The following is a 14,197-nucleotide window of genomic DNA, read 5'->3' on the forward strand; positions in this document are numbered from 1 at the left end:
CTTTATTTTTATTTTTTTATTTATTTTATTTTTTATTTTTTTGACAGAGTCTCACTTTGTTGCCCAGGCTAGAGTGCTGTGGCGTCAGCCTAGCTCACAGCAACCTCAAACTCCAGGGCTCAAGCAATCCTTCTGCCTCAGCCTCCCCAGTAGCTGGGACTACAGGCATGTGCCACCATGCCCGGCTAATTTTTTCTATATATTTTTAGTTGGCCAATTAATTATTTCTATTTCTAGTAGAGATGGGGTCTCACTCTTGATCAGGCTGGTTTTGAACTCCTGACCTTGAGCAATCCTCCTGGTGTAGGCCTCCCAGAGAGTTAGGACTACAGGCGTGAGCCACCATGCCTGGCCCTCACATATCTTTAAAAAGTGAATTTGCATTAAGAGAGAAAGGTAACAGATTTTTAGAAGTAAAGGTATTCCCAAGAATGAGACATTGCTTAATCCTGGGGCTAGCACAGTTGACTGTAAATGGTTAAGAAAAGCAAAAGAAAACAAAACAATCTGCTATTAGGGTTAGCTACCATTTTAATTCATTCCAAACTGCATGTATTCAACTCAGTCTCTGGGAAACTTAATTTTGGGAGCTGATTGGAAATCAGACACAAAAATGAACAACTATTTGAATGTCTGATCTGCTGTACAGTCAACTCTCCTAAACTTATCTAAGCTAGACAAAGAAAGCAAACTGATTTCAAAAGGAATACATATAACATTCAATTTTTCAGATGAAGAAAAAGAAAGTAACTCATTAGGCACATACATATATTACTATGTTCCTTGTTCTAATCTATTTTTCATCTTTTTAAGATCTAAGATTAACCTCAAATAATTAAAATACTTGATAAATACTTATTTAATAATGACAATATTACAGGCTGGCTTGAACAAACAAAAGGTTTTAATACCTGCATCTCTCGTCTCATAGGGTAGGTCCACTCCTTAAAAACAGAAGGAAAGCACAATAAAAGTAAATAACAGTATATAAAATGTCCCCCAATTAGAGGCTAAAGAGATGACATGCAAGTATATGAATTTTTTAAAATTACAGTATACTTTAAGAATGTTATATAAAAATAGATTGGGTAGGGTTCACAAACACATGAAAATTTAAGTGACAGGAAAGAAAGATTAAGGCTTTCATTAAATAACTGGGCTTTCAGAATTACTACTATGCTACTTCATGCAATAGATGAAATAGCTCACTAATCTTAAAAACAGATATTCCAGAAGATTCTCCCAAAACTGATCCTTTAAATCAGAGATGTCAAAAAGCAGTTATCGTGAACTGAAATGAAGAATCAAATATAGCATGGATAGTCCTCATTTGTGAATTGTGAATTGCATTCCAAATGTTTCTAAGTTGGTTGCTTAAAACTCAGAATTATTAATGGTAATTAGGTTTCTAAAATAGTAAGTTTTTTTAACACTTTATTTTGAAATAATTCTAGGATTTTATAGAAAAGTTGTAAAAACAGAAGGAATTCCATTTACCCAAGTCAGAAAAGTATTTTTAACACAGAAGGTAGGAATGATACACATCTGTAATGAAAAGAGAGAATAATATTCCTATAATGACAGTATTTTTTAATAAGAGAAATAGAAAACATTTTTAATCTTGAAAATAAGATTCTAGTATTCGGCAATGTAGTAGAAGTAGACTATAAAATGCATATGTGAACAAGAGAGTAAAATAATAAATCCTCAGATAAACACATACTCCCACCCAAGAAAAATTACCCAGCAATTAAACAAAGGATGTCCTGAAATGATCTGCTAATCTTTCATGGCCCTAAATTTCTTTCTGTCCTTTTGTAATTGAAGTATTAAAAAGGAGGTGGTAAACTGCCTAACTGTGAATATAGAGATCAATGAATTTTTACAAATGTATACACCTACATAATCACTACCCATATCCAGATTTCTATCATCCCCAAAAGTTCCCTCATGCCTCTTCTCAGTCAATACCTCATTCTTCAGAGGTGACCACTGACTTCTATCACTACAGTCTTGCCTATTCTTGAATACCATATAGATGGAATCATGCAGCACTACTATTTAATGTCTGGCTTCTTTCACTCAACTTAATGTTTGTGAGATTCATCCATGTTCTTGTTTGTCAGCAGTTTGTTCCTTTTTATTGCTGTTCAATATACCACTGCATAAATATCCCGCAATTTACTAATCTTCCCATTGGTAGAGATTTAAATAGCTTCCAGTTTTAGGCAATTATCAATTAAGGTGCTATGAAAATTCTTTTACATGCTCTTATGTAGATATACACATTCATTTCTCTGAACCACAGGTATTAAATGAAATTTATGAAAAGCCATTGTTTTGGACTGAGCTCCTGCAGTAGGCCCAACAGACCAGATATATACAACCAGGATGCAGTCACTCATGCATAGTGTCACCTAATCAAACTAAACTTTGAAATGGGCCAATTTTCCAAAAAACAAAAGATTCACCGGAACCAATCAGAAGGGGGCCCAGTTAACCTGAACTGGCACAATAAAGAAGTCTTTTCTATTTAACCCTATAAGGAAAGTAACTTCGAAATGATCAACCTACTTTTTGTTTCCTATTTCTGCTTTCTTTAGCCATTTTCTGTGTAAAGCCAATCTCCTCTGCTCAGCTCATTGAATTGCCTTTTCTAAATCTTTAGATGAGATGCTGTCCAATTCATGAATCACTAATAAAAAGCCAGTTTGATCTTCAAACTAAATATGTAGTAATTTTGTCTTGACACAGGACAGGCCTAAGTCGGGCTTTACTGGACACTGCCAAGTTTTCCAAAACCATTTTACATTCCCACCAGCAAAGTATGGGGGGTTCTAGTTGTTACACATCCTCACTATGGTCTTATTTTAAATGGTAATATACTTGAAAAGATGTCATATCAAGCCTAGGATCTACTCAAAGTGGGAAATCAGATCAAGACCAAAAAGCTGGGACCCCAAAAGGCAACATCCTCACTAAAAGACGAACTAGAGAAGAAAAAAACCAAAAAAAGCCCATCACATCCCATAGAAGTCAGTACTTTTGCTTTTAGTTTTGGCTCTGAGTAGAAGGTGGCAATAGTGGTGGAGTGGGGTCTTCCTAAGCACAATATGGCATCCACTCAAGTTTGGGGGCTTGAATTCAATTACTTTTCCGAGGCCAAGTGAGAATTTAATGTCAACTGGTCCTGGGTAGGTATTCCTGGGAGAAGCAAATGCAACTCTCTCTGGAAAAATACACCCTAAACCCAGACCAGAAATAATTCACACAAGTAAGGCCTAATGAGCTCACAATCAAAAACTAATTTTAAAAAAGAAAAGAAATGAGCCACCACAGGAAGAAGCTACTGAATCACACAAAGACTGCAGATATTATAATAATAAAAAGTACAAATCATCTGAAGAAATGAGACTATCAAAGCATAACTAACTACTAAGAAACTGATTTTTGAGTGGCAAATAAATATGTAGAAATATGTAGAAAATAAATATGTAGAAAAGTATAACTGAAATAAAAAATCAGCAGATAAGTTAAACAGAAAATAGTACATAGGTAAAGAATTTATGAACTAGAAAAATGGAATTGAAGAAATGATCTAAATTTTGAGTTAGAAAACATGAGCAGTTAATAGACACAAAAGATAGAATAGGCCGGGCGTGGTGGCTCACGCCTGTAATCCTAGCACTCTGGGAGGCCGAGGCGGGCGGATTGCTCAAGGTCAGGAGTTCAAAACCAGCCTGAGCGAGACCCCGTCTCTACCATAAAAATAGAAAGAAATTAATTGGCCAACTAATATATATAATATAAAAATCAGCCGGGCATGGTGGCGCGTGCCTGTAGTCCCAGCTACTCGGGAGGCTGAGGCAGGAGGATCGCTTGAGCCCAGGATTTTGAGGTTGCTGTGAGCTAGGCTGACGCCATGGCACTCACTCTAGCCTAGGCAAGAAAGTGAGACTCTGTCTCAAAAAAAAAAAAAGATAGAATAACATCTACAGAATCTAAGTTCCAGAAGAAGAAAGAGAAAATAAGGGAGAGATCACTTTACTAAAGATATGAGCATTTTCCAAAACTGGTTAAAGATTTCAAAAGCCTCAGATTCTGGCAGCCCAATAAATCCTAAGCAGGATAAGAGAAAGAAATACACAGGTAATCAGTGAAACAGTAACACACAAACACAGAAAGAATTTCTTTTTTCAGACAAAAAGCAAATAGAACAATAGAAAAGAACAGAGTCCAGAAGAACTATACATATGCAGTCATTTTTTGTGAAACTCACCAAAAGAATTCAATGGAGAAAGAAAAGGCTTTTCAAGAATTGGTCCTAGAACAACTGGACAGAGGTTTAGCAAGTAAAATGAAGCTTGATCCTGATCTCACATACAAGAAGTTCTATATGGTCACACACTTTCACAAATATATAAACATAAATACAAAATGATAAAACAACCAGAAGAAACCATAGGAGAATATCTTTGCAATCTTAAGAAAAACAAAGATTTCTTAGCAAGGGCCCAAAAGGCTTAACCAAAAAAGACAAGTATAAAGGGGGACAAATTGATAAATTAGATTTCATCAAAATTAAAAACTTCTGCTCAACAACAGACACTACTAAGAAAATGAAAAAGCAAACCAGAATGGAAGAAAACATATGTAAAACACACAACCAACAAAAGACTTGTACCCAAAATACATAAATAATTCTTTCAAATCAATAAAATGACAAAAGACCCGATTTTTAAAAAATAGGCAAAAAATTGAGCAGACATCCTTTTACCATAGAAGATATATAAATAGCCAATTAGCACATGAAAAGGTATGCAACATCATTAGTCATTAGGGAAATGCAAATTAAAACCATAACAAAATACCACTACACACCCATTAGAATGGTTAAAAACTGACAACAACAAATGTTGGTGATGATGTGGAGCAACTGGGATTCTCATACACTGCTAGTGAAATGTAAAATAAAATATTAAACACACACCTACCCTATTATCTAGCAATTCCACTCCTAGGCTTTACCAAAAATAAATGTAAATGAATATCCACAAAGAGACTTGTACATGAGTATTTATAGCAGCTTTATTGTTCATAACCTTAAATAACTCAAATGTTGATCCATGCTATACTCATAAAATGGAATAGTACTCAGCAAAAGTATGAACTACTCTTTTTTTTTTTTTTTTTTTTTTTTTTGAGACAGAGTCTCACTTTGTTGCCCAGGCTAGAGTGAGTGCCGTGGCGTCAGCCTAGCTCACAGCAACCTCAAACTCCTGGGCTCGAGCGATCCTTCTGCCTCAGCCTCCCGGGTAGCTGGGACTACAGGCATGCGCCACCATGCCCGGCTAATTTTTTATATATATATCAGTTGGCCAATTAATTTCTTTCTATTTATAGTAGAGACGGGGTCTCACTCTTGCTCAGGCTGGTTTTGAACTCCTGACCTTGAGCAATCCGCCCGCCTCGGCCTCCCAAGAGCTAGGATTACAGGCGTGAGCCACAGCGCCCGGCCTGAACTACTCTTAAACACAACAACATGGATGAATTTCCAACATTATGCTCAGTGAATGAAGCCATAAACAAGAGTCCACTTGCATGATTCCTTTTATATTAAGTTCAAAAATGGGCAAAACTAATCTGTTGATAGAAATCAGATTATTGGTTACCTATTGTGGAATGGAATACGGAACGCCTAGAAATGAATATGAGATAACTTTCTATGTTGACATAAATGCTCCTGTATTTTGATAGGGGTGGTAGTTATTACACTAGTGTATACTCATCAAAACTCACTGAATTGCACACTTAATATCTGTGGATTACACTCTACATAAATTTTACCTCTATTAAAAAAAGAGAGAGCATCCAGACAAAAGACAGATTACATACAAAAGAAGGAATTAGACTGACCCTAACTTCTCAATTGCAAGAATAGAATTAGCCAGAAGATAGGAATAATTGAAAGTGACAAGATAAAATAACTGCTAATTAAGTATATGCTCAGAAAAATTATCTTTCAAAAACAAGAGTGAAATAAAAGACAATTGCATACAAAAACAGAGTTTACTACCAGCAGAAGTTCCTTCTAAAAGATGTTCTTGGAAGAAAATGTACTATCATTGTCTATTTTACATTTCTATTTTAGGCACAAAGAACCCAAGTAACTTTATTTCAAGTCCAGGTAGTCTGAATCCAGAGATCATTCTCTTAACTGATAACACTATACAGCCTTTCAATGTAAGAATGAACTTTATGGCAAACACACAGTTATATTTAAGCAAACATTGACTGCATAAAATAATAATGATTAATTTACAAGTATTAATAGAATAGAAATAAAGTACATAATTTACAAGTCAGCAGAAATGAAAATGTAATAAAATTAAATGTTTACTTACTTCTTTAACTTACTAACATGTTATGGTAATCTTTTTATTTAGAAAAGCTTTTCAAGAACTTAGGCCAAAGACTCTTGTCTTTTTAGCCATGGTACCCCTAACATTGAGCATACTGCCTTACACAGAACAGGCACACGATAGACGCGCATTTCAGTGATCTATGATTAGATTCTATGGATTTTTTTTCCTTTTTTTAAGATTCTCCTTGGCCTGGCAGGCGCAGTGGCTCACGCCTCTAATCCTAGCACTCTGGGAGGCTGAGGGGGGGCGGATCATTCAAGGTCAGGAGTTAGAAACCAGCCTGAGCAAGAGCGAGACCCATCTCTACTAAAAATACAAACAAATTAATTGGCCAACTAAAAAATATATAGAAAAAATTAGCCGGGAATGGTGGCACATGCCTGTAGTCCCAACTACTTGGGAGGCTGAGGCAGGAGGATCGCTTGAGCCCAGGAGTTTGAGGTTGCTGTGAGCTAGGCTGATGCCATGGCACTCTAGCCAGGGCAACAGAGACTCTGTCTCAAAATAAAACAAAAATAAAGATTCTCCAGGAGTCTAACAGTCAGCCTTATTATTATTTTTTTTCAAGCAACTTGTTAAGAGCTGTGGGAAAGAAAAGCAATGAAAGAAATGTGTACTTTTTAACTTACCTACCTACAGTGAAATCACTAAATTGTACATGATGAAAGGCAAAAAAAAAAAAAAAGAAGAAGAGGGCAACACATACAGAGGAATGGTGTACATATATTTTGGGAAATACTTGTGTAGGGGAGGGAAGACTTTCTCTCTACCCACTGAGGATTCAACAACTGAGACTATGAAATAAACAGATTAACAGGAGAAAAGGTATACAAATTTATTATGCACATGGGAGTATCACAGGAAAGAAAAAATACCCAAAAACCCAGTGAGATTTAGGATCTGATATACCCTCTTTATAGGGGACTGAGGAGGGAGTATGTAGGCAACTTACAGGAGAGTAAATGATTCTGGAGAAAGATGAATGGGTCCTTAGAAGAACAGATGACAGTCTGTCACAAACCATGGGTACAGTGTCCACCTATACTCTCCTGTGATAAAAGTTAATCTTCCATGATAGATGAAATTCCCTGGGAGGAAACTGACTTCCTTTTGGAGGATCTGTCTTTAGGCAGATAAGGGGTGTTGGGAGAAAGCTTCTCCCTGCATTTGCTGTTTTTCAAGTGTCTTCAGCTCAAAGTAATCAATATACCAAGGTGTCATATTTTGGGGTGGCATTTCCTGAACTCCTTCACTTGGCAGTATGTCAGAAGGGACTCAAAGCCACAGGAGAGACATGTTTTTTGTTAAAGTGTCAATTTTACCAAAAGATTTCTTTTAGAGGAAAAAGTACTTTCACTGGCTAACTTAAATAATATGTATATTAAAACAAACATGGGCCGGGCGCGGTGGCTCATGCCTGTAATCCTAGCTCTTGGGAGGCCGAGGCGGGCGGATTGCTCAAGGTCAGGAGTTCAAAACCAGCCTGAGCAAGAGCGAGACCCCGTCTCTACTATAAATAGAAAGAAATTAATTGGCCAACTGATATATATATAAAAAATTAGCCGGGCATGGTGGCGCATGCCTGTAGTCCCAGCTACTCGGGAGGCTGAGGCAGAAGGATCGCTCGAGCCCAGGAGTTTGAGGTTGCTGTGAGCTAGGCTGACGCCACGGCACTCACTCTAGCCTGGGCAACAAATTGAGACTCTGTCTCAAAAAAAAAAAAAAAAACCAAACATGAACATATGGAATAGAATGCAAAATTTATCTGAATTTTTAAGCAAAACAATAGGCTTCAAAGATATTTTGAGTTTCCTGTAATGCTGTATATAATAGAATGTGAAAGATGGTCTTGGGGTATGAGTGTGTATGTGGAAGATTTAATTATAGGAGTGAAAAGCAAGTTGTATAGCAGAAGAGATTGAAAAAGTATTCCTATTCACAGGACAGATAAGTATGCAGACTTCTTTACGGAACATTATGACTTGCTGTAGTATAGATCCTTTGAAACTCAGAAAGCTTTCTCACAGAAAATTTCATCTGAAACTATTCCTGGTGCTATCAACAGATTCTGACTTAGAGTCCACCCTGTTTGTTGCTCTAACCCTGATTACTACTTACATGACCTTAAAACCTGCTATGTCTACAAATCCTGCTAATGCTTGGATCAAGATTTTTTTTTTTTTTTTTGAAGACAAAGTCTTGCTCTGTTGCGCAGGCTAGAGTGCTGTGGCATCAGCCTAGCTCACAGCAACCTCATACTCCTGGGCTCAAGTGATCCTCCTGCCTTAGCCTCCCAAGTAGCTGGGACTACAGGCATGTGCCACTGTGCCCCGCTAATTTTTTCTATACATTTTTAGTTGTTCAGCTAATTTCTTTCTATTTTTAGTAGAGGCAGAGTTTCACTCTTGTTCAGGCTAGTCTCAAACTCCTCAGCTCAAATGATCAGCCCACCTCGGCCTCCCAGAGTGCTAGGATTACAGGTGTGAGCCACCGGTCTGGCCTTGGATCAAGATTTTAGGTCACTCATGTTCATAGTCTTGCTCTCCCAGATATCCATCTGTCTGAACATGTGTTTAATAACCAAGTCTTGCCTGCATCATACTCATTCTTAATCTCACTCAGCCTGCTCATGCTGCTCTTAAACTCCATCACTTTAGAGACTGCAGTATTAATGGGGGAATCCTCATATATATCACTAATGATATATTATAAATAACTTAACTATTGTAGCTAATTAATAGAATCAATTTCCCAAACTTTACTTATTAGCCAAGCAGCTCAACCATATTTACCAAACCAAAACAAGCCAGATAAGCCAAAATCAACATGAGCTGGAAGGTACCATATATTAAAACATCCTTCAGAATCTCTCCTTCTTTCTCATAAAATGCAAAGTTACATGATCTATAAAATGGCATTTGGATAGGAAAAAATGTTACAAAAATGTTCAAAGACACTAAAATAAATGCATCAATGAAGGGCATACTGTAACCATTAGATAAAATAAAAAATTTTTATCATTAGACAGATCAGGTGGATTGAAACATTAACTTTTAGAAATACAGTAGTTCCCAATTATCCATGGGAGATATGTTCCAAGATGCTCAGTGGACCTCTGAAACCTTGGATAGTACTCAATCCTATATATACAACACTTAGAATACAAATTTTATACAGGCAGAGAGCTGAGGGGGGGAATCATGAGAATAGTATACCCGAGCTGAAACAATTCACAAAATAGAAAAATTAATATTAGAGTTTCTCTGTCAGTAAGTCTTTTTCCTTTAGTTCTCATACCTAGCTCAACCTTTGCTTAAACCAAAGGAGGAAAGGAGATTTTTTTCACTCAAATAAAAAGAGAGGGCTAGGAGGTCAGGGGAATGGAGAAGCAGAAGCGCATCCAAGTAAGATACTTCTAAATTACTCACTTTTAAACCTGGCTGTGCATTAGAATTGTCTGGCTCCATTCAACACCAGGCTTCATTCAGACAAATTAAAACAGAATCTGCACCAGTAAAGCCCAGGCATGGGTATTTTTTAAAAGCTCCTTGGGTGATTCCACTCTATGGTCAGGCTTAAAAAGCACCATTCTAAATAAAGGATCTCGGAGAAGGATCATCAGAGATATTAAGTCATTCTTATTTTTAATTCTGTACTATGAGAATCAAAAGAAAAAGGAAAGTGGAAAGGGTAACATTTAAGTTGCTAAACTGCAATTGAAAGAAATTACATTTCACTTTCTATCAGAAGAGAAGATAAAAGATTAATTTTTGAATTATAAAATACTCCTAGCTATACAACTAATCTGCTTAAAAACTGATACTCTAAGTTGTTCTTTTTTACTTCCTCACAACGAAAAAACTGTTACCTTGGCACAAATAAAACCAATCAAGACTCTTTCACTAATTGAACAAACATTTGTTAAGTTTATGGTATATTCCAGACACTATGTTAAATAAATGTAACAGTGGCAAATAAGTCAGGAATTAACTGGTGGCTAAGTTCCTTGCCAAAGGTTCAATGGAAAATAAACAATGACCAAAAATTGTAAGTATGATAACCATTATAAAGGTAGGTATAAAAGTACCAAGTGCTACAGTACCTGGTGAACTGAACTAGTCTGGAAGACAAGGAGAGGAGCAGGAAGAGTTGGCAAAATCAGGGAAAGCTTCTCTGAAGAAATTTTGCCTAAAGTGAGATCTAACCCAAGAGTAAATCATTAATTAGGTTAGTGCAAGGAGAATGCTGGCAGCCATGGCTGGGGAAAAAAGCAAATGCAAAGGCCCTGAAGTAGGGGGGAAATTAAAGCATTCTAGGAACTGAAAGAAGATGAATATGGATACGGCTTACAGAAGAATGAGCTAGGAGAAGAGTAGCTCACAATGAAGTTAGAGAAGTAGACAGATGCCAGATAACACAGGACCTTCGAGATGATGGTAAGGGTTTGAATGTCATCCTGACAACAATCAGAAATCATGGAAAACTTTTAAACAAAGGAATGACAATCTTTTTGCAAACTGACTGATCTGCACTAAATTTTTGTTAGCACTCTCCTATATGAAGAATGCTCTGACTAGTATTTCAAGAAAGTTGGAAGTAACATTCCTATAGAGGTGATAGGATCATCAAACTATCATACCCTGATTATATTAATCATTAAAAGCATTCACTAAAATCTACTTGAATTCCATTTTTACTAAAGCAAGATTTGGACTATAATTTGTCTTTCCATGTAGTATTTCTTGTGTGGAAGAAACAATGCTGGTCAATCACCCTAACTACATTAAGACCATTTGATACTTTCTATATCTCACTGGAAATTAGAAAATTAACATTCTATTTTATTAGTCAGTTCATTATGAGTTATGGCATGCTCCTATTTAATACTTTATTTATGTGGCCCCTATTTAGAATTTTATCTATCCAGAAAGCACCCTCTATCTGTGGAAATGCTCCCAGGTTTTAGTGGGAGGGCTATCAATGATAAACTTCACCTCTCAAGCCAAGGAATTAGGGATATGACCTTGACTGGGCTCCTCATTGTATTCACTGCTTCCTGGCTACAGTGACTGTTCTAAAGTGTGGTCACATGACCTAAAATAGGCCAATCCCCTAGATTTTAAATACTGAAGCTAGGAGAGGGGTGCTTTTATTCCTTGGTAAGCAAGCTCTACAAGGGTGTGACCCCAGAGCAGCTGACAGCCAAGCTCCAAATCCTGGAGAAGCCAGAGACAAAGCAGAGACCCTGAGAGAAAGTAGAGACAAGTACTTATGACAGGCAGTTCTGATGCATTATAATACCTGAGTCTAGTCAAGTCCTTGAGACTAGTTGCACCACTACTTTTCAGGATTTACTTAGTTCTAGTTCTTTTTTTTTCAGGATTTACTTAGTTCTAGTTCTTTTTTTTTTTCATGCTTAAGCTAGTCTGAGCTGGTTTTGTTACATGTAACCAAAATAGACCAAACATCCAATGCTCTGAAATACAGAATGAACTGGCTTTCAGTAGACAATACTTGCATCACTATCAATTAGGCTTTAAGCATTACTTCTGTCCCTGTGATATAATGTGAAATGTATATATGTTTTTGGCCCCAGTTTCTGTCACTGTCCTCTAAAACCCTTGGAATTTCCTGTAATAGGGGTGTCTTTTGTTATTTATATCAGCCACTTTTGAGCATAAATGACTTTATACTAATAAAGGGTAGGGCCAGTCACCAAGATGACCATGTGATTGGAGGGTTGGAACTTTCAGTTTGATGTACCCACTGACCTCTGTAGAAAGCACGGTGGGGTGGGAGGGGTTGGAGATTAAGCTCAGAAACTCTTCAGCAAGACTTGATGAATTTCCCTGATTGCTGAATTCCTAGAGTGCCAGAATGGTGGTATGCCCCTTCCTCCATACCATGTCCTATTCATCTCTTCCTTCTGTTCATCTGCATCTTTTGTAATATTCTTTATAATAAACCGGTACATGTATTTCCCTGAGTCCTGTGGGCCATCCTAGCAAATTAGCTGAACCTAAGGAGGGGGTAGTGGGAACCCTGATTTACAACCAGTGGGTCAGAAGTATAGGTGACAAGCTACTACTTGTGATTGGCATTTGAAGTGAGGGGCAGTCTTGCGGGACTGAACCATGAACCTGTGGTATCTAACTCTTAAATTCAGGTAGATGAACGTCAGGATTGAATTTAACTGAATTATAGGACACCCAGCTGGTGGCTGCTAGAGAATTGCTTGGTACGTGGGGAAAAACCCACACACATCTGGCACCGTAGAGAAACAGAATGTACTTTCAACAGTCCCACAAGGAAAAGATGACAGCTATACACCCAGCAAGAATTTATAATTTTTGCAAGGATAAGACATACAAAATTATATACACAATAAAAGATTAAATGTAAAGTCTGAAAAAATTTTAAACCAGAACTTTTAAGAACAGGCCAGAAAAGAATTAGGCATCAGGAGGCCAAGGTTCTCCCAGGTTTTGTGCTACTGTGTTACCTCAGCATATAACTTATTCTAAGGTACAATTTCTTCACCTGGAATGTGGGAATGCTCTACATTATTTCTAAGGTTGCTTGTGGTGCTGACATTAGTGAATCACTTTGAGGATATAAAAGCATACCCCACTTCATTCACATTATTGTATGTTAAAGTGCAAACTCATTTTCCTAACTAGAATAAATACAACCTGTTTTCTTATTTAAGAGTCTATTCTTAAAACATATCCAATTTCAAGCATCACTACGACAATCAAGAGAGCCTTTCAACTAAAACTGTGGTCCAGGACAGTGACTCAACACCTGTAATACCAGCACTCTGGGAGGCTAAATTGGAAGGATTGCTTGAGGCCTGGGCAACACAGTGAGATCTCGTTTCTTCAAAAATTTTTAAAAATTATTGCAGCATGGAATGCACCTGTTGTCCAGCTATCTGAAAGGCTGAGGCGGGAAGATTGCTTCAGCTCAAGAGTTTGAGGCTGCAGTGAGCTATGATCAGGAAACTGCACTATAGCCTGGGGGTCAGATGAAGACCCTGTCTCAAAATAAATAGGAATTTTTTTAAAAATGTGAACCCCAACGAAGGCATTCAATAGAATGAATATTTGGAATAAAGTAGTCTCCCCAAATTAAGGCTTTATCTTCCCAATTAAGATATTTAAAACGATAAATTTTAGCTTTCTTTCTTTCTTGATCCTTCTAAAGCATTACTGAGTATCCTCGTCCTGGTACTAATTTAGCCTCCAGAAGACTCTAATTTAGTAGTCTGCAATACTATAAACTATTTTAAACTAGCAATAGATGAAAAAAAAAATCCCAATAGAAACGTTAGGCAGAGAAATAAGGTGGAGTAAAAGAGCACCGAATTAGAAATCAGGAGACCAAAGTATAAAGAATTTTAGTCTCAATACTAAGATTCCTTCAAAGGGCAAGATTTTTGATTAAAGTTTTCAGATTCAAGTGAGTTAGCTTTGAGACATTTTATTCTCCTGGTCATAGCTTTGCCTAAAAAGAAACAAAAAACTTCGGAGAACTTTTCGAAGGTGCACTTCCAAACAAACTTCAGACCCTAGGTCTATTCCACATGTGGGGCCGTGAGTTCCACAAGTGAATTGTTGACACCAAAGATATTCCTCAAACTGAGATAAAAACAACTTTACCCTCGTATTGTTTTGGCAACAAAAGGGGAACTTTACTCCAAGTCAGTCCTAGATGCCGAGACTAGAGGTTAAGGGATAGCTTTTTCTCATCTGAACAGATTTCAGTATACC

The 14,197-nt window shown here is 37.1% G+C and overlaps 1 protein-coding gene across 1 annotated transcript in view; it reads right to left on the reverse strand.

Annotated features, from left to right (window-relative positions):
* The window catches only part of STYX (serine/threonine/tyrosine interacting protein), a 38,047-nt gene that overhangs the window by 23,264 nt on the left and 586 nt on the right, over positions 1-14,197 (reverse strand). The window contains exon 2 of the mRNA XM_012758021.3: positions 912-944. Within this exon, the coding sequence (XP_012613475.1) occupies positions 912-944 (33 nt within the window). The remainder of the gene's footprint in view (positions 1-911; positions 945-14,197) is intronic.

This window comes from Microcebus murinus, chromosome 6 (assembly GCF_040939455.1).
Source record: "Microcebus murinus isolate Inina chromosome 6, M.murinus_Inina_mat1.0, whole genome shotgun sequence".
Classification (NCBI taxonomy): Eukaryota; Metazoa; Chordata; class Mammalia; order Primates; family Cheirogaleidae; genus Microcebus; species Microcebus murinus.